Source organism: Eulemur rufifrons, chromosome 15 (genome assembly GCF_041146395.1).
Source record: "Eulemur rufifrons isolate Redbay chromosome 15, OSU_ERuf_1, whole genome shotgun sequence".
Lineage (NCBI taxonomy): Eukaryota > Metazoa > Chordata > Mammalia > Primates > Lemuridae > Eulemur > Eulemur rufifrons.
Window position 1 is genome coordinate 98,219,510 of NC_090997.1, and position 22,266 is coordinate 98,241,775.

At 36.4% G+C, this 22,266-nt stretch overlaps 1 protein-coding gene across 1 annotated transcript in view; it reads left to right on the forward strand.

The window, feature by feature from the left end:
• Positions 1 to 888: 888 nt before the first annotated feature.
• Positions 889 to 22,266, forward strand: part of LOC138395858 (rho guanine nucleotide exchange factor TIAM2-like) — a 415,009-nt gene continuing 393,631 nt past the window's right edge. Inside the window, 2 exon segments of the mRNA XM_069488873.1 lie at positions 889 to 1,120; positions 7,001 to 7,063. Of these exon segments, the coding sequence (XP_069344974.1) occupies positions 1,091 to 1,120; positions 7,001 to 7,063 (93 nt within the window). The 5' untranslated portion in view covers positions 889 to 1,090.

Consider the following 22,266-nt stretch of genomic DNA (forward strand, 5'->3'; position numbering starts at 1 on the left):
CATTGTCTGCGCGACCCCATCCTGGGACTGCAGGCGGCATTTCCTGCGCTGCGCTGCTGCATGTGGGCATCCCTCGTCCGCCCGCCCCTGTCTGCATCCGAGGGTTCTGTTTGTTTTCCTTCTGTGCTGTTAAAACGCTTGGGTACATTGCTACTGCACAGATGAATGCCTAGGAATTTCGTGGGTTTTTTGGCTGTTAACCTTTAGGCCACTGTCCAGTAAAGTTCTGAAAAGCGATTAAACCCAGCTCGTGCAAAAAGACCAATCCACAGGGAAACAACGGAAACGGGGACACATTTCCTAACTTAACGCTTTGTGGGCACACTTAAGTTTCTCTAAGAGCGACGCTATGAAGCGGGCTCCTCGTCGCGGCGGTCGCCCACACCGCAGCGGGGGCTCCCGCGTCGGCCGGGCGCGAGGAGGGGGCACCACGCGGGCGTCCCGGGACCCACCGAACCAAGCGAGGCCTCCGGGCGGTGACGCTCTGGCCCTAGCTCGCTCGATGGTTTCCGCGCGGCCGCCGAGGCCCGCGCGGTCCAGTCGCCAGGGGGCGCGCTGGCCGGCGCCGCGGATCTCCGAGCTGCGCGGCCCGACTCGTGTCCGCCATATTGGATGCCGCAGCCGCTGCTGCCAGCGCTTCCTCCTGTGTCTTCGCCGTGCGCTGCTGGTTCCTGCGGCCCGAGCGGCGGGGAGGTGAAACAGGAGCCTGTCGGAGGAAGAGGAAGAAGGGGGTGGAGAGTGTAGGGGACGAGGCTAAAGGGTAGGGGACCGAGACCTAGCGGGGCGGAGAAGAGAAGGCGCCGGGCCCGGCCCCTCCCCCGCCCGCTGCCCACCCTCCCCGGCTGCGCCTCTGTTCACCAGAACGGCGCTCCGCCCGCCCTAGCGGCCATGCCGGGGCTTCGCTGCCCCTAAGGGAGCCCTTCCCCGCCAGTGCTGGCCGTTCCACTCCCGCCCCGGGGTCGCAGCGGGCCGCCCTCCCGCCGGCGCCCCCTCCCCGCGGCCACGCCGCCGCCCCCGTCTCGCTCTCCCCACCCAGTGCAGTGGCCGCCGCCTCTTCCGCCGCCGGGCTCGGGGCCTCCGCAGCGACAACATGGAGGCCGTGAAAACCTTCAATAGCGAGGTTGGTATCACAACCTGGCCCCCGCACTGCCCCCACCCCGGGACGAGGCCCCAGCGAGGAGGGTGGGCGCGGGCCTGCAGGGTTTTCAAGGGTGGGGCGAGCGGCGGCCTAGCCGTGCCCGTGGGGGAGGGGTATTTCTCTTCCCGGGCGGCCCTCCCCCGAGTCCGGGAGGAGGGTTGGGGGAGGGCCGCCCTGGGGCGGAGGGAGGTTCTGGCATCTCGGCGCCCTATGGAATGGCTGCGGGTTGGGAGGGAAGGTTCGGCTGGGCCCTCCCCAGGAGACTCCCGGCGGGTCTCTTGGGGTCAGTTCCGCCGGGCCTTGGCCCGCCCACCTGCTTTCTGGGCCTTCGAGATTTCAAATGGACACTGGACATCACTCTCCAGACCTCCCTGGTCCCGTAATGAGACAGGCTCCGATTGGGGACAGTGGCGGAAAAAGAACCTACGGGGTAGTGATGTGTAGTCACGTTACACGCAGTGTTTATAATTGAGATATTGTTGACTAGGTAACCTGCCAGCTAGGGACTTAAGCTAATTGGATGGTTGGTAGGGAGGCAAGGTTATTCTGCGATTTCTTCTATTTTTACTTGCCTCACTCTCCTCCATCACGACATAAAGACACAAACGGTAGGCAGAGATCTGTGCATGGAGAGAGGGAAGATTCTGGGGGCAACATTTCTCACAGGCTCATTCACGTGTCTACCACGAGATTTTAAAAAAGCAGGCGTCCAGTTTTCGCTGTTTAATTGATTAGTCTGGAGGAAGACAGGTTACTATAAAATACATTCAATTTTTTTTTTGAATTCCGATTTCAATAGACCTAATGCATACATTAAACATAGCAAATACATATCTGCACAACCAGCGTTAGTATCCTTAACTGTACACCTTAGAAAAAATACTTAAATGTGATGGTAACTAAATTAGCATAAATTGTACATACCTTTGATTTGGAAGCTCTAATACTTTATTCAGTAGAGTGATTGTTAAATAATATCTTTAATATTCACCTCTTAAAATACCAGACTTTTTGCTGTGACAACCCACATAGGACGATACTTTTACATGTTCTATAATTTTATCTTGTTTGTTTGTTTATTTATTTATTTTTTAAGAATTACTATTTTGAAGCTTAGGAAAGAGGCCAAAATGGTAGATAACATTCAAGTGAATTGGGCTTTCTATATTAGAGTAGATAGTGATGCAGTATAAACTTTTCTTGGAAAAGATTTTCTTTTTTTAGTGCTAGATTTTTCTTTCTTTTTTCCTTAAACTTCATAAATAATTAGCAATAGCCTTGCGAATCTTCATTTTATTTATGAATTTATAGCAGATAATTTGGGGCAGATATTTCCATTTATAAAATTTGGTTCTACTCAGTGCTTAATATATGAAATAAAAAGTATTTAGTGATACTATATGTTCCAATTTATTGTTAATAGTTTAAAGTTTAACAACTGCAGGGAAAAAATCTATGGCTTTTTTTTTTGGCTACATATAGTGCTATAGCACTAGTATGTTAGGGTTTTTAAAATTATTTTTAAAAATCTTTTCTCTTCCATTGCCATTATTGGCTTTAACACCTCTGCCCCCCGCCATTTTGATGGGTATGGATCCTCTTTGTTTAGGGTGTTCTTAACATGTGGACCCCACCCCCACTACTCAGGACATTTTAAACTGGAGTCTTCCAATGGTAGATGTAAACAAGTGGTTTGTGCACTATGGTTGTTCACAGGAGAGCACAGTGAAGCAGAAATGTTACTGCCCGTTTTTCATTTTAGTATTGATTAAGGATAAGGGGCCTAATATTTACATGCCAACCTCTTTTCTCATCTTTACAGGGACTTGAGATTTCTGGTAGTCCTATTTTAGTGTATGTAGCACTGTCCCCTTTCTTGTCCTATGGAATTCAAAAAACTTAAAAATCTTTTAACTTCCTTATTTACTGAGATGCTCTGTCTTCACCACGTTTGAAAGTGAGGTTAGCTTAAAAATAGCAGTACAGAGTCGAGAGTTGAGGAAGGGAATTTGAAGATGATTCAGAAAATATACATTTTTTGTTGTTTAAACACAAAAATACATAACTTTTTTTTTTATTTTGGATATAGTTTCTGTGACTGTTACAGTACTTGCTATTATAGTAAATGTTATTGCAAGTAAGCATATACTGGGAAGTAGTTCAATAATGACTATTTTCCATTAAATCATGTTGCAAAGTACAAAAATAAAAAAGAATTCGAGTTATAGGATTAAGAGAAAAGGGTGTTATAGAATGCTTGCTTACAGTGCATTTGGCTTTTAAAGCCATTTATCATTGGGCTTATTCCATCAGAACTTTTTCTGCTAAATTAAAAGGTATCTTTGAAGCCCTGAATTGTCAAGAAATTCCATTTGTTTTGTACAAGGCATCAAAATTTACCTCTAATTGTAATCATTAATATTTGCCAACAAGATATTTTGATACTTTGAAATGTTTGAAGTATGAAATGTTTAGCTTTTATGGCTTGTCAACTCTCAGATTTTTAAAGACTGAACTCTTCCACCGCCCATTTTTTAATTTTGCAGAGAACATTGACTTGAAGACAGGAATGTGCCAGAGATTTTAAAATTAAGAATATAGGTTTTTGCTGGGTGTGCAGTGGAGGCAGGAGGATCACTTGAGCACAGGAGTTTGGGGCTGCAGTGAGCTATGATAGTGCCTATGAATTGCCACTGCACTCCAGCCTGGGCAACATAGTGAAACTCTGTCTCTTAAAAAAAAAAAAAAAAACAAACACAAAAAAACCCCAAGATGTAGATTTTTAATCTGCAAACTCTGGATGAGTTTCAGTCTGTGAAAATCCCTGACTCAGTGCAGGTTATGTATGAGTGGTCTTTGTCATGTCTCCCTCCCACCATAATTTCTCAAATGGGTTTTTGTGACCTCTTTTGTGTTAAAAATTACTGTGTCGGAAGATACTTTAATTGTGCAGGAATTATGCGGTAAATTCCTCTTAATTATCATAAGTTAAATGAGATCTAGGCTGGAGTTTTTTTCAAGTGCCCACTGTGCTAATTTTGTGGGAAAACCATAACTTCCATTTAAGCATCATCACTGTGATGAAAGTTTAATACCATGACTACTATTGTGAATTTTGAAATGGTGGAAGATTCAAGTTTGTTCAGATTGGAATATAAGATTCCCTAAGAGTCAGTGCTTGACCCAGGCAGTTAAGCATAGGAGAATTATCATTGCTAGCTATTATCAAGATAGTGACATTTAGTTGTTATAATGATTTAGAGTTCTCACCTAGGGAAAACGGTCTCATACTGGACTGCTTAAGTCTGTGGGCCTGCCAGTTTAGGACTTATTGATTGCTGGAATGTAGCAGTTTTATGTGAGCTGCATATCTATATTCTGTACTTAAGAATGATTACTATAAGGAAGTCATTCTGGTAGAGTGTCTCTTTTTCTTTCTTTTTAATTTTTTTGAAAAGGGGTTGAGGGAGAGGATGGCAGTGTATGACTCTTTCCTTTAGAAAATTTCAATTTAAATTGGAGGGGCGTTTAAAACATAGCAGCCTTTAAAGAGATATTAATGTATGAAAAATACAAGAACCTGTTAGCATCAGTTACGTTTGGATGAAGTAACTGGAGGAGGTGAGGTTTACTTGTTTATTGTTTTTTTGTAATTTTTAAGGACTTTAAAAAAAAACAAAACATAGCCCCAATACTGTTATCACACTTCAGAAAAGCTAACACTAAATCTTTAACATAATCAAATACCAATCAGTGATCAATTTTTTTAGGTCCTTTGTATAGCTAGTTGCATTACTATAGTTTTTCCCCTCATGGTCATTTCCCTTGCTACTTTGAGTAGGCTGAGTGGGATGGTGTAGGATCAGATATTTAGATTTGAGATGTGTTAGGAAAATGATTTCAATTTAATCTTTGGGTGTACCTTGGTTCATAAATTCTGAGTGAATTCTGTTACCTTTTACTGTCTTTAGGATACCTAAATCCTTAGATCCTTTAGGATCGTTTGATTAGGTAGCTTACTCTTTAAAGTGTTTTGTTGGGATGTAGACTTTCTTGAGTCCCTTTAACATCCAGTACGTTTTCCTGTTTTACCAAGTGAAATCCCATCTCCCTTATACTTTATTTCTAATTTTGTATCCAAAGTGGGCATTTCGTCTAGCTACAGGACTTTTTATAGTCTTTCCACCAATAGTAGACGTGAGTTGGTAGAGAAAATGGAAACGGTAGAAGGAATAATAAAGTATGTGAAATTTGTTTTTAGTCTGTGTATTTTCCCTTTGTGGTTCAGGAAAGGGAATTTATGTGAAACAGCTATAAAACATTGCATTTGTCTTTCTTTTTCATCTACCAGGGGGTCTGGCTCCATTTTCTTTGCTGTTTTCATGTTCTAGTTAATTTTATCAGTCAGGCCATATTTTTTGTTTCTACCTTGTGGAATCCTTTAAAGATGTAGCATACATAACGTTATAAAGGAAGGAAGTCTTCACTAATCCCACCTGACCCAGTGGTTTAGATCAGGATTTCTCAGCCTTGGCACTATTGATATTTTGGGCTGGATAATTACTTGCTTGGGTAGTGGTCCTGTGCATTGCAGTATGTTTAACAGCATCCCTGGCTTCAACCCACTAGATGCTAGTAGCACCCTCCCCAGTGTGACAACCAGAAATGTCTCCGGACGTTACCAGATATCCCCTGGGGGGCAAAATGACCTTGATTGAGAACCAGTGATTTAGGTCCTCTGTTAAACTGTCTTAAAACACTCCTTACTTTTTTTCTAGTTTACTACAATTTTAAGTAATTAGTATTTACCACCAAACTAGAAGCTCTATGAGGACACTGATGATGTGTCCTCATTGGTTCATATCCTTGGTATGTAGTACAATATCTTAATACATAGTTTATGTTCTAAATGAGTATTTCTTGAATGAATGGATGGATGATATACTAGGTAGCTGAGACCTTGGCCAAGGTAGTTAACATTTCTGGACATTTGGTTTTAAAATAAATTGAGATTATATTTAGATTCCTTGTTAGTAGGAAGATTCTTCGACTAATTTAACATGAAGTTCTTTTTTTGGAGGACTTAGTATGTCTAAGCATTATTTTAAAGGTCATTTTATGTCACTGTAGGGGTATAGGAGATTAGATGGAAAATTTTAAATCAGAACTCTGATCTGTTTATAATTTTGCTTGCTTTGGGGAGGAGATGTGGAGAGGAGACTGTTCCATTGAAGATTCCAGTTAGGTTAAATCCATCCTGAGTTTTTTGTTGTATAGTAATCATGCTTTCTATTTTCAAATCTAGTTTTGCTTTGTTGTTTTTCTCATTGATATGACATATAGTAAAAGTTTTTTTTGTACATTAAAAAATTTAGAATACAAGGATAATTGAGTTGGATGATAATGATTTTGAGTGTGTATGATTTGAGAGTGCTAAAGTCTTAATCACTCAAGATTAAATATAAAGAATTTTTTGACAAGATTGAAATCCATGTCTCATGTATAGTTCAGCCATCTTATTCTAGTCTAGCATTGAGTTTGTTATAGTAATTTAGATTAACATTTAGGAGACTTTTGTATCCTTAGTCTCCTAAGTAGTCATATTTTATGATCATTGGCTTTTTTTAAATGAGGGGTATAGGTGGCTTAGAATTAGTGATGATATTACTGCTTGTATAGGCAATTTCAAATGTCTCTTTTTAGGGCCAGTTTTGCTGTTATTGGACAACTTCTAACTCTTAATGGTATAAAAGAATGTAGTCAACCTTGACCTTGAACACTGGCTGGGCTCCTGAACTCTTAAGTGAGCTCATTTTATCTAGTTTTGTTTTCTCAACATCTTTCTCTACTCCTCTCTCTCAGGATTGTGCCTCTACTCCTGCTTGTACAGACTGCTTTTCCAGCAGCATGGACACAAGAAGCATAGTAAGATGATGATAACCCATATAAGGCAGGCCCTTTGGAAAATGTTAGGTTTAAATTGATAGTGAAATCATGTATTGATTATATGGGTAGTTCTTGGAAAGCAGAATGAAGTTTGTCACTTAAAATATGTTAGTAGTCTTAAAAGAGTGTGTGTAGGAAATAAGTTGAGTTGCTTCACAAAAAATAGGTTAATGGGGAAAAAAAGTTGCTTAATGTGCTTGATAGGGAGCATAAATCTTATATGAATTCTTGTTAGATTTACTTGCATTCTGCTCCACATAATTTTACAAAAGAAATAACTGTTTAGTATGAGTGAATTGCAGAACTCTTAATTTGCTGGTTGGAAATAAAATATATGTTTTGAGGAATTTGTTTAAACTATAAGATGACAAATATTTTTGTCAATAGAAAAAAAGACTAAATCAAAAATTTTTGAGTTTCTAATTATAGAGGAGCAGATTGTGTTAGAGGTACTATTAGTTATGAGAACTAAATGCTGATGAGAAATATTTCTTTAGCCCGTGATTTCTTATCCGAATTCAAATTCTATTTCAAATTTGATAGTAAACATGATGAATTTGGTCTTTGTGATTTTGATTTTATGCATTTATTTCATCTTTCTAATTTTATTTTATGAGAGTTTGTGATAACCATATTTTCAACTTAGGGAAGACTATATAAATGTATTACAGTATGTCAGGAGATATCTCAGGAACGTTGACAATGCCCAATTTAGTCAGAATAGAGACTAGATTGCTGTTTATGTTCTCTAAAGACAGTTACGACTATTAAGTTAATGTATGCCAAATTTGTTTTCCAAATAATTCTGCAACTTTAATGTAACTTACATCGGTTGACTTGGAAGACCTAAGGCTTCATTCTTTCATTCATTTGTTCATTCATTCAGCTAATACTTAATGCATGGCCCTGACGTTTTTCTGTCTCCCAGGATACAGTGGCAAACCAGACAAGCAAAAACCGTACCCCCTTGGGGCTTATGTCTTATCATCCTTTTCCTTTTGCCTCATCAGCATTACGTGTAGTGAACTTGCTGCAGGGCTAGTGAGGCTGGGGAGGCATTGCTGACTCCAGTATTGCTTCTTTGCTGGGAACTGCGTTGATCGTTGATCGTAGCATGTCTCTCCAGTCTCGTCCTGCCTTGTCCGTTCTCAGCATTTTGCCTTAAAAAGTCCAGATTACTTGTTGTCTACTGCTTAAAATAGAGACAGAGTAGGTAGACTTATTTAAATACAGATATTATCCTGTTTTAATAACAATGGGAAAATATGACTAGCTATGTTTATTTTATGCAAAATTCCCTGTCATATATTTTTAAAAATCTCCATTTAATATTTTGGAATTTATTACTACTTCTTATAAAATACAGCTTTAAGGATGTTTTCTTTCGTATGAGATATGATTAGTCATCATGTGCAAATGATTAAAGAAACTTAAGTGGAGACCAAAGTTTTATGAATGCTTTATGAATTTAAAAGAATTACTGAGTATTTTTATTTTTAAAACGAACTTTTCCTTGATTTAAATTCCTGAGAGAATTTGGTGTCTGTTTTGTAAATACTTATTTTCTGAATTTGATGTGACCCTCAGAGCTCGTTTGAATAGTTTGTCAGTGAAGGATGAAATAGTTTGGGCCGTGTATTTTAGTGTGTAGATCTTGGGAAATAATATAAAGATCTCTATACAGTGATGATACTGGGTCTCAGTATCTTAAAGTTTGACCAAATCCTAATTAATAGCTTTCTTTAATTTAGTATTGTTTTTCAATGTCATAAAGTTTTACGGTTTAATAAATAGATACAGGTGTTTGAATTTGTTGAAATATTTGAAGTATTATCGGTAAAAATCCTTTGGAGTAAAAGAATGTTTTTTCTAAACTTCTTTTTCTTCTTTTGCTGAATATTGAATAAGTAAAATTTTTGCAAACCAAAACATCTGATACAGCAAATGTCTAGTTTCTGCAATAGCTGCTCGCTATGATGAAAAAATGTCTGGCTTATGTATTTTCAAAGTACTTTTAGTAATAATTTCCCAAACATTTGTTAAAAGTGAACCATTTTATAATATGTAATGTTTTATACTCTGCCTCTCTTTTCCCCAGCCATTACTGTGTTTCCACGGATTTCTGGTTTAATTCTTTGAGAATGGTTGGATAGGTGCTATCCCATTTTATTAAAAGGGAAACTGAGGTATGCAATTGTGATTTTACCAAGGAAATGCAGCATTAGAGTGAGCATTAGAGTGGGGATTGGAAAGACCCAGTTCTCAACCACTGGCGCGGGTGTGAAGGGGAACCATCACTCACTTTTTCATAAATACACACATTTTTTTCTGACCATTTTGAGAGTAAATTGCAATTCATGGTGCCCTTTACCTCTCAATAACTGTGGGTATCTTCTAAAAACAAGCACATTCTCTTATTTCAGCATAATGCAGTTATCAAAATCAGGAAATTGATGCAAAGCTGTTGCCTGCACATCTTATTCAGGTTTCACCATTGTACCAGTAATGTCCTTTATAGAGTAAATTCGACATCACACCTTACATTCACTTATCTTGTCTCTAGTCTTTTTAATCTGAAAGTTGATTACTCTTGTCTGTTATGACCTTAGAGATGATATTTGATGAGAGTAAGCCAGTTATTTTTAGAATTCCTTCAATATTGATTTGTCTGTTGTTTCTTCATGATTAAGTTCAGGCTCTACATCTTTCCCAGAAATACTCCAGAGGTGATACTGTGTTCTCAGTATATCAGATACTATATGGAAGTATAGTATATTATATATACATATGGAAGCATATGCTATCCATAAATCCCATTATTAGGGATGTTAACTTTTATCTATAAGATGTCACTACTATTAATATAAAGTTACTATTTTTCCCTTTGTAACAAGTATCTTATGGGGAGATATTTTGATGCAAATACCTTACTACTCATCACATTTTCATCCACTTCTTTTAGCATCCATTCAGTTCTTGCCTGATGGTTGCCAAATGGCGATTTTCAAAGTCTGTCATTTCTGTATTTATTAGCTGGTGTTTTGTACAAGCTTTCCCTTCTCACCATTTATGTATGTATGTATGTATGCATATCAGTATGAACTCATGGATTCTTTTTTATTCATTGAGTTTTTTTGATATTCCTATTGTTTCAGTTTTGACTAGTCAGAGTTCCTTCAAGCTGGCTGCTATGTCCTTTTGACAAGTGCCTATCATTTTTTGAGTACTCCCTTATTTTCTAGTGTAAGATATTCCTAACTAAGCCCTAGAATTGGACATTTCTCCAAGAGACCCTAGTTTGTTCTAGTGAATATGTATCTATCAACAGATAGAACTAGAAATTATATACACACAAACTTATTTATCTGTTTTATATCTATCTAAAAAGCTATAAGTTCACTGAAATACCTCCAATTCTAGTCCAACACTGTAAGGTTCATTCTAGCCTTCCTTCTTTCTAAGTCTGTGATTCCTTTCTCTGACAGTGAGAAACCTGGCTTTTGTTATCTTTAATATATTTACTTATTATTTGCTCAGTCCTAAAATACACAGAAAATAGTTTCAGAATTGCTAAAGCATGTCTGTGAAAACATGTCTATTAACTAGAGTTTAATATTTGTTTATAATTTATTTTTGTTTAGCCTGAGGGCATGTAGTTAAAATACTGTGTACAAATACTACTTGGTTAGTTTTTTCCTCTTAGTGTAGTTTTGCTATTCATTTAAAGTATATTGGGTTCAATTTTTTGTTTGTATTCCATTTTTATTTTTGCTTTTTCTATTTTTTTTTTTTTTTTAGTATGTGAAACATTAAAGATAAATTAACTTTAATCCTCTTCTTTTTCCTCTCCTTTTTCAGGATTACAACCACTATGCTCTGATAAAAAACCAAAACAACAAACCATTCATTTAAAATTCTTCAAATAACATTGCAAAATTCAGAGGTTTGGATGACGAGAAGGGCTTGGGTGAAAGATCTAATAGGGAAATTCTACTAATAGGTGAAAGAAAATGTATATTCAGAAAACATTCATTCTGTGTGTGTGGAATCTCCAGTCTAGGGGGTTCAGCAAACTTTTCCTGAAATTATATACACAAAAAATTCCTTATCTGTTTTGTATCTATCTAAAAAGCTGTAAAGTCATTGAAATATCTCCAATTCCAGTTCAACACTATAGGGTTCCTTCTGGCCTTCCACCTTTTCAGATATAATTCCTTTCTCTGACAGTCAGAAACCTGGCTTCTGTTACCTTTAATATAGTTACTTATGATTTGCTCAATTCTAAAATACACACAAAGTAGTTTCAGAATTGCTAAAAGCATGTCTGTTTGTGTGAGGATCAGATAGTAAATATTTTAGGTTCTGTTGGCCACAAATATGTGGCCCATATATGGATCTGTTTTGTTCATTTTCTGTCTTCTACAAATCTTTTAGAATATAAAAACCATTCTTAGCTTGAGAGCCTGCACAAACAGGCCATAAGCCATACTTCACTGGGCTCTGCTGTAAATTCTGAAACCTGAGAACTTGATTAATAGCATGCCATTTGGAAACAAGAATTATAATTGAGCAGAAAAATATACTTCATGTAAGCTTTATAATGCTTATTTTAACATAAAAACGACTTGAAAAACTGCCTGGTGGAAATATTCATTCAAAAATTTTTTTGTTTACTGACCATGTGCAGGCACTATTACAGGCTCTAGGGATTCAACAGTGTACAAAACAGATTAGGAAGAATCTGAAACCAGTCTCTGCTCTCAGGGAGTTTACATTGAGTTTTTGTGTGGGTGTGCACTGGAAATACATGTATCCTGTTTTTCCTCATTTAGTAACATTTTATCTAGTAAAAGTTGTTTTCGTATTAATTGCCGATAGGGCATTCTTGTTAGAAAACTTGATTAAAATAAATGTGTCAAAGGGGGCAAAATTTTTACAGTTTGGCTCATTGCTTTCCATCTTTCCTTTTTTGTGAAGTGTGATTTTTATTTGAAAATGATTCTTAGTCATAATTTCATTGTGTAGCTATACCAACTCACTAAAGGAAGATAAAATGAATCCTCACTAATTGAGACAAAGAACTCAGACTTAATTTAGTGATAAGTACATGTGTATTATAGACTCTTAAAAAATATTCAACTACATAAAATGCTTTAGTGAATAAATGAGAATAAGAATGATTCTTTTTTTTTTTTTTTTGAGACAGAATCTCACACTGTTGCCTGGGCTATAGTGCCGTGGCGTCAGCCGTGCTCACAGCAACCTCAAACTCCTGGGCTCAAGCAATCCTCCTGCCTCAGCCTCCCAAATAGCTGGGACTACAGGCGTGCACCACCATGCCTGGCTAATTTTTTTTTCCTGTATATTTTTAGCTGTCCAGCTAATTTCTTTCTATTTTTTTTTTTAGTAGAGACAGGGTCTTGCTCTTGCTCAGGCTGGTCTCAAACTCCTGAACTCAAATGATCTGCCCGCCTCGGCCTCCCAGAGTGCTAGGATTACAGGCGTGGGCCACTGTGCCTGGCCAAGAATGATTCTTAAAGTACTATCCAAAGCTGAGGGTCATTGAATATAGTTGCTTAATGTGGTTTTCTTAAAATAGGGAGAAAGTCTTCTGATAGGGCCAATATTTATTTACTTAATATTAATAAAAGCTCAAGAACTATTCACAGGTTATCTGTCTTGTCCCTGGCTAAATATCTACACCTTTGAATAAATAGTCTCAAAAAGAATTTTTACCATGGTACGTATCTGTTGCTGAAATGAGTAGTTTTTTAAATAAGCATTTAATAGACTAGTAACTATTTTTATAAGCAGTATTAATATCTTTGGCTTTTATTTACATCAAGAAAAATGGTTTTTATTTTTATGGCATTTCCTGTTATTGAGCAAAATTTTCCATATTCTTGTTGTCATTCTATCAGATAAGTCAGAACCTTTTAGGAGCCTATCTCTGTTTTGATGGCAATTACAAGAATGAAGGTGGTGACTAATTTAGCTGAAGAGTAGTAACATCCTAAAGGAGTTGGCCAGAGGCTGTAGCATTATTCCTGACACAAAATTTCGCAATCAGTACTTTGATTTATTTGCAAAATCAAAGAATTAGGTGTCTCAGGCCTCTTAGAGCTGTAACAATTAACAATTTCAAATATTCCTATGAGTACTTCCTTTTATTTTACTGGTCCTTCAAGATTGTCAGTATTTTCATTCTCATTATAGTACAGTTTTCAAAATGCTAGAATCTAAATAGCCCAATGAAAGTTTTAATGTTACAGCATCTGGTGGTTGGAAAGAATGCAAGGAAAGTTGTTGATAGTTGAGCTTTGTGACTTATACATATTTGCCATCCATCAGGCATTGTATTCTGCAGGGTAGTCACCAGTGTTGATACCTACACAGCCTTTTCCTCAGATAGTTTATGTTCTCATAGAGGTGGGGATGGGAATGGATTACCATAAAGAGTTAAGAAGTAATGTGATGAGCATTTTGATATAAAGAGTAATGATGTCACCTATGTATACTCTGTATACTTTATAGGCTGTGATGTACACAGTACAACGAGAGGAAGCATTGTGTGCAAAAGTAAAAGCTCATTTTCAAGGAAATAGCAACTTTGGGTAGGGGGTGGGGTAGGGAGGAGTGATTGGAGATTTAGGCTAGGGTCTGCTGATGAAGACCTTTATATATACCATGCATAGGACCTCCTTTTTCATCAAAATATAATAGAGATTCTGAAGGGTTTTAGATGCAAACACAAATTTTAAATTTTTACATTTTTAAATTTGTGTTTTAGAAAAATGATTAGCATCTTTGTTGAGTAGGGAAAGGCAATGGTGGGATGAGATGGGAGAAGAAAGGTTAAATTAATTTAGAGAAGATGAGGGGCCCAATTAAAGTAATAATAATAGGGAGAAGAAGAAGGGCAATAGAAATTTAATAATAGGGAGCTGGATATGAGGATGAGATGGTGCCAGGGCTTTGGCTTAAGTGACTAGGTCAATATAACAGTATGATACCAATCACCAAGATGGGCAAATCATGGGGAGCAAGAAGCTTCAGGAGAAGGATAATTTGGGGGCTTAGGTTAGATGGGGGATTTTTTTCCCCACCAAGAGTCAAAGATCTTCATTATAGGAAGAGGATTAAAATCACCCATACCTCAACCACCCAAGGACTATTATTGTAACTGTTTTGTTGAATATAGCAGTTTTGTACATCTTGAATATTTGGTGTCAGTGGAACACCAAGGTTTAGTTATCCAGGTGGATATATGGATTGGACACATGGAGAGTATAGGCTAGAAATGAAGATTCAGGAGAGGGTACAGTTGTCTATGGAGATTATATAGAAAAAGAAGAGAAGCAGGCTTAGAGCAAAATCTTGTAGAATCCTTTATCTTCCTTGGGTTTTTCCTTGCTCCTTCCCTCCCTCCCTCCCATCTTGACCCTTTCTTTCTATATTCTTATATTTGTGAGTGTAAGGACATTTGAAAGCAACTCTGTGTGGCATATGCTTGATTTTAAACTCTGCTTTTACAACCAGATGTTCTTGTATGCAATTAAAACTTCAGTAGTAAATTGAATGATCCATGAGTAAAAGTAAAGGTTTAAATTTTGTTTAATGAGATTTTGTTAGAATTTCTTAACATTAAGCCTATTCTCATAATTCCGCATTTTATTTATTACTCTTTTAGTCACAAAGTTCTTTATCTTAACTTTATTGTAACCAATTTATTGTGAACATGGAATTGTGAATTTAAAGACTATGTCATTAGAAATAGAACCCATATTTATTTGAGAAATTTCAGCTAATATAGTTTTGGGGATTTGTTATGAAGAAGCTTTATGAGCGAATTATTCTTTTTCTTCTCATTTTTGCCATTTCACTGTTAATAATACTTCTAAAATTAAAAAGAGGGTAACATTCTTATTTTTTCATTTTGATATTTACAAAAGACATGGGAGGGAACTGAAATTAAAGGTAGATGGGTTATTTGGATCCCAGGGAAAAATTTAAACAGAAGTAGTATTTTTCATATGTATACATTTGTTTGTTTATATATTTTGTTTTCTCCCATGGAGAATCATTTCTGTTCTCTTTGACTTTAGAATAGGTTAGCTAAAGGCTGTCACAATCATGTGCATTTGTAGCTGTAGGTGTAACTAAAGTTATGGTTCTATAATTAGGTTTCTTGTTTACTTCCGTGCTTACACTTGATTTCTAAAAACTACAACTTTTAGACCTTAAATATTTATATCATTCAGTAGACTGATTTTACAGAGAAGGAATCAAGATTCAGAGATGATGAAACTTGTTCAGAATCACACCTTATTAGGGACACATAGTGGCCAGATGAGAACAAGTTTATATTTTCTGTGTGTCACTGTATGCTTCTCAATTTTTTCACTGTAGATTTTTTGAGTGTGATTTTGGTAGTGTTTATGTTTGGAGGTGGAGGAGAAGTGGGAATTGGTAATTTTTAGTAGATTATTAACATTTCATGCTAACTCTGGGGCAGAATAAGGAACAAACTGCTGTGCTGCTACTCTCCTGCTTATAGAATGGAGTGCCACAGAAAAATATGCTTTCCTTGGCAGAGGAAGTATTACACAGTAACACCCACTTAGCCAGCAGTTCCCCAGCGACTCACCCTCCACAGAAAACTAAAAAGTCTCTGAGTCTTTGAGTACAAAGCTCATGTGTTTTGTACCTTCTTTGTAAGAGAAGAGTGCAGCTACTCTATAAGTCTGTATCCTTAGCATGTTGCTAATTTTCATATTTTAATAATGGTGGATACTTTGTAATTACCTCTTTTAGATTTTTGCAAACTGCTGTTGAGAAAGTTCCCAGTACAGGTGTTTTAAAGCATTAAAGTTTACAAAATTAGTATGGTTACTATAAAGTGAGCTGCGACAGATGACAGTTGGGGCAAGGAAGGACATGATGGATTTATGATTAATAAAATGGGATCAGACAAGATGACCTTTAGGATCCCTTAAATATTAATTTTAATGAATGAGTTTGCTAATTAATTTTTTTCTTAGCTTCGTTTTAAAAATAGAAATAATAGTGTCATCCTTGACTACCTCTCATAGTTGGTTTGAATATTTAAAAAGCTTTAAAAATTTTATAAAGTATTTGGAAATCTAAAGAATGCTAGTTTTTTAGCTTTCCAAATTCTAGCAAAGGTAGTTTTTTAAAAAAAAGCTGCAACTTGGGAACAGTAGTGTCTTGGTAGATACCTCTGTTGCCCTGGAAAGTATCTTCCTGTTATAACATACTTTAATAATGGATGAGTTAACAAAGAATGTGCTAGATTATGTTCAGAATATTTTCCAGGTTGGGGAAATAATTGAACAAGATCTTTGAACAGTTGACAGTGACAACATACAGACCATAATGCATTTTGGACTACTATTATTAATATTAGTGGTCAAGAATTTGTGGGGTTTTTTTGTTTGTTTTTAAATTAACAGGGTCTGCTCTGTTGCCCAGGCTGGAGTGCAGTGGTGTGATAATATAATAGCTCACTGCAGGCTTGAACTTTTGGACTGAAGTGATCTTCCCACCCCAGCCCCTGTAGCTAGGACCATAGGCACATGCCTGGCTAATTTTTTCTTTTTTAGTTTTTTGTAGATATGGGTTCTTGCTAAGTTGCCCAAGTAGTCTTGAACTCATGGGCTCAAGTAATCCTGCCTCGGCCTCCCAAAGCTCTGGGACTACAGGCATGAGCCATGGCACCTGACTAGCAGTCATTATTTATAAAGAGAGCAGTAGGTGGATAGGGTGCAGTGAATGAGAGCTTTTAATAGTTTGAATTTTTCACAGTGAACACTTATGATTGTTGTAGTATTTCCTCCAAACCCAAACAATATGTGTTTCAGCTTTTGGCAGAAAGTTGGAGTTGGTCTATTGTAATATTTATTTGAATTAAATCCCTTAGAGAAAGGGAGCTTTGCTTTCTTGGTAAGATTTTGAAGACTCTTTAACTCTGTTGAGGATTGCTTAAGATTCATATTTAAATGTAATGCACTTAGCTATTATTTGATCAGTAGACTCACAGACTTTATAATCTTTTGTCTTTTGATTAAAGTTGTCTTGGTTATTAGGTTGATGCTATTAAATGTATGTCTCCACAGTTATCCACCATCTTCTTCCTTGACTCAATGGTGTATGTTTAGTTGGTTGCTAAGGAGTGAACTTCTTTGTTTTTGGAAACTAGATCACATCTGGGTATTTGGGTAGCCAGAATAACTGGGTTTGAGACATTGGTTCTGTAACTTACTACCAGTTCGAATTTAGTGAAGGCACTTACCCTAAGTTTATACATCTATAAAATGAGAATAATAAAATCAATCTTAGGCCATTCTGAAGGTAAAAGAGACACAACAGTTGTGATAATGCTTAGTAATTGACAAAGGGCCTTACAGATAAAAAGTAGTATTTACTGCTTTCTTGCTCCTTTCTCATGCAACTGTCTGTCTCTTTTAAAACTTCCTATTGGTTCTCGTTTCTGAAATGATTTTTTACCTTAAGGCCTAGAAGGCTCTTATTTTACTTATTCTCCCCCTGATACTTAGTTTTCAGTATTTATTCCTTACATCTTCGACAGTTATCTCTTCAGGAATGACTTGTATTTTTTATTTTCTCTTCTGGAATTCAGTCCCCTATCTTCTAAGTATTTTGTGTACATATGCACTTAAAATTACATAGCTGTCACCCCAGGTCTGAACTCACCTTTCTTCCACAAACTTCTTGCTTTTTTAGACTTCCTGTTTATGTCAGTAGTATAATTATGTTCCCAAATACTCAGACTTGAAAACTTAGAATTATCTTAGATGCCTCTGTTTCATCCATATCTTGTCAGTCATGAAATTCAATGAATTATTTTTTAAAAAACATTTTGTGTCCTTCCTTTTTATTCTCAATATTAATACTTAAGCCTACATCCTCATCACTTCTCCATTAGTTTGTTATAGTCAGTTTTTAGTTGGGTCTTAATTTAGAATTCTCTTTCTCTCTAGTTCGTACAGTAGAACTAGATTTTTAGATTATTAGATTAATTTTTAGTGTTAATTTTGGTAACAGTTTTGCTAGAAGCACTTTGTACTTCTAAAAACCTTTCAGATTACCTTTGCCTTCAGCTGTACAGATTCCTGACCTATGGCTTTAAGGCTTTTTATAAGTCCATTATTTTATAAGACTGTATTTATAAATAAATATAAAAATATACATATCATATACATTGCATATACATGATGCTGTGAAAGGGGAAGATTTACTATATGTAGAGCTACACACTATGTAGTCCCATTTTTGTGTTGGCTTAGGAAAGCACAGAGTTCTATTGAGATTCTGATGCATTCCCATTAGGAAACAGCCACATTTCCTTTTCTTTTTGTAAATCACTGTTTGTGAACAGATTTATTGATAAGGGTGTGGCAGCAGAATTATAGTTGTAGCAAGAGTGCTCTCTTTTCCTAATCAGCCCATTTCACGTTCATTTTCTTTATTAAACCGTGTGTCTTTTGTTTCCAACTGTGTGTATATTTCATTTATAGGCTGAATACTTCCCCCAGTATTTTTATGTTGGCACTAAATTATGTAATGTGCTCTTGTTTTCATGAGAAAAATTCTGAGTTCCTCCTGGATTCCCCAAAGTTTAAATACCACTTTAGTATACAGTATTAATTCTCTGTTAAATGCATATGGGAGTGAGAAGAGAATAACGATGCTTAGTAACTAATAGTTAAGTTTAATATGCACATTTCATATTAGTGATCTATAGAATTACATGTGATTACATTTGATAGACCTTTGGCATCATTAGTGAATTGTCAGAACTTGACAATGGTAAATCTCAGACTGCTGAGAACCTACTGTATTATAATGATGGTATGCATATAACTCTTCCCTTCTACTTCAGTAGATTGTTAGGTAATTGAGGTAAGGGTCTTCATGTCATATTTTGTTTCCTAAAGGGCTTAATATTGTGCTTGTTTTCAGTAATGAGCAATGAATGTTGGCTTGATTTGGCCTAAGTCATCGTTGAATTTGGTTTTGGATTTTGCAGTTCTTTAATTTTTTAGTTGATTTTACCTTGATAATAAAACTTTATTAATCTGAGTTGGAGTGTCATGATTAACTCTCAAAGTAAATCTGAACATTTTATACGAGGGTGGTTATTTTATTATACAATATTACAAATGATATTGGGGATTATTTCAGAGTAAAACATTTTGCTACATTGAAATATGTTCTTTATACCCAGGAATATTGGCATAGGACTATAGTACAGGGTTGCAAAACTTATTAAAATATGTAAAGCTCAAGGAAGAGAAATTTATTATCATCAACCATGGCTTTGACATCCCAATTTTTCGAGTAAAGTTAATCTGCTGCGTTAAGGTGAATTTAGGTATGAGGAAGCTGGATAAGTTTGTTTTGCTAGCTTGTGTTAGGTTTCCTGATTACCTTTGGAACCCGGTAAGCTACTTTATCAAAGTCAAATCATTGTATATTTCAACACCTAATACATAACTCTTTTGGAGTTATGTTTTAGGTATTCATTGTCGAGAATATGAAAAAAATACTTTTATTAGCTACTATTTATTGAGAATTTTCAGTTTACAAGGTCAGTTTTCCAAAGTGGATAGATGAATGGAGAGAGAGGGGTGGATAGATGGATATATAGATCTGTATATCTGCCTGCATATACACATAAGTACATATACTACTGATGGTGAGATATGATTTTAGGTATGAAAGCTGTTTCCTTTTTCATTTTTCTGATTACGACAAGCAAAAAAATCTCAGCTTGGCATCACAAAGTCTTTTGTATCTCTAGATATTTACTAATCTCCTTTTTAAAAACGAAACAGATTGCACTTTAGACTCGGCCTTTGGCAAACAGTATTGTCTAGAGAGATTTTAATAATGTCTTCCTTTCTTTGTAATTAATTTTAATATTACCTTCTATTTATAGCCGTGGGCTAGAGCAATATCTTTCTTAAAATATGTTTATATTTTTTACCACAGCCCACAATAAAAAATGCAGTTTGTGTTGTGATCTAATTGTCAGATACATAAATATAACAAGAAGAAAAGTGTCAGCCAAGATTGGTCAGTATACTTCGTTATTTTCTGTTTTGTTCTGTTTTATTTTAACTGGGTGAGAATTACCTTGAAAAAGTTTTCATCTAGTGGGTTAGCTAGATTATGGAAAGAATGGCATGAAATAGGAAAAAGAAATGTATGGTAGAACTTTTTTTCCTTTTAATTTTAAGAAAATTTTGTGTGCCTGATATATTCAGTTGCTATAACAGATTTTTTCTGAACATTTTTTTCTTGTCTTGTTTTTGTATTTAATTCTTATATTTATGAAGTTATAATTATTACAGGTATTTTATATTTGTCATTGAACATATTAGACATTTCCATATTTCTATATTAATAATTTATCAGATTAATGTACTGTATCTTACTGTACCTTACTAAATTTTTCTTACTGGACATGTAAGTTATATATATATTTTTTGTTTTTACTATCATAGATAATGTTGATGTGAAAATACGATTATGGCCTTTCACTTCTTAATGTAGGTAAAGTCACTAGTAAAACTTTTCTCTCTCTTATATTTGGCTCCATACTACCTTTTTCTTCTAGATATTATATTTTTCAGTTCTAAAATTTCCATTTGGTTTCTTTTTGTAGTTACTCTTCTCTGTTGAAAATTTCTGTCTTTGCATTTATTTTTAGAATGTTCAGTTACTTTTTTGAGGATGATTATAACTTCTTTTAAAATCTTTGATAATTGCAAAATCTGTGTCATTTTGGGATTGGCATTTGTTGATTTTCTTTTGTCTTGAGCCATGGACAGATGTGTGTGTGTGTGTGTGGTGTGTGTGTCTGTGTGTTTTGGTATATCAAGCAAGTTTCCCTTGTGTACTGGACATTTTCAAGACTTTATTGAAATCCTCTGAAGAAGGTGGGTTTTTGTTTATTAGACAGTCAACTTGGTTAAGTTCAGGATGCACATTCTGTCTTGCTTTTTTGTGATGGGTCCAGTGTAGTTCAAATTTTCAAAGCATTTGTTCTGTCGTTGAGGTATACCCAACACACATTCCACTCAAAAGTTAGTCTAGAATTGGGCAGTGGTTTACTTGGATTTTAGTTCTCAATGCCTTTGCTGTGCTTCTTTGAGTCTGTTTCACATAGGCACAATTCTAGGATGAGCCCAGGACTTAGTTCAAACACAAAATTAGGGGATCCTCTTCTCCAGCTCTCTCTTGGATTCCCATACATTCTCCAGATCCCAGGGCTCCCTTTTCCCTGGCTAAAATGTCAAGGTTATCTTCCAGGCTTAGCCTTCAGAGTAAAGTGGTGAGAGAGAAAGATAGGAACACCTACCCCATTCTTTGGATAATAGGACTCCTTTTTCTTGTTCCTTTGGCCAGAGATCAATCTTCTCTGGGGGTTTTAGATGCTAGTATGGCTGCAGGGTCTGCCTTTGAACCATTGGCAGGAAAAGGGGAACAAAGGGAAATTCTTCTCTTCTCCTTTTTTCCCCTCCTCCTCCACAGCATGGAGGAGTCCTTTTATCTACACTTCTGGCTAAATGTAGGGGGTTTCTCCTAGTGTTTTTGCCTCTGCTGTTGGCTGCAACGTTTATGTGATTATGCCAACACTGGGATCAAAGCCAGGAGATCATAGATCATACAAAACACTATGCGATTACCTTAGATCCTATACAGCCGCCTTCCTCCTTAGCTTTCACTGGTCATTATTGAGGTTTGACTCTCAGTCTCCAGTTTGCCTGCTGTTTCATTAGGTCATTAAATATGAAATGTACGATTTCAAATAAAAAGTTTAGTGTTTTTTAATATCTCAAAGAAGAAGCAGTACAATTAAAGTGTGTGTCTAAACTGTTGACACAGTTTTGTCATCTTAAACGGTAGCTGGTTTATGCCAGCAGCGAAGAAGCCTGGAGAGCAAGTGATGGTAAAATTGCGAAAAGTGTTTTCCACAGCTTGTTGAGAATTGAATATTTTTCCTTGCAAGAAGTGGTCCAAAGCCTGGAAGAAGTACTAATCAGTTGGTGTAAGGTCTGGTGAATATAGTGGATGACAGAGTTTCCAAGTCCACCTTCTGTAGTTTGAGCAGTGTTGTTTTTTGCGACATGAGG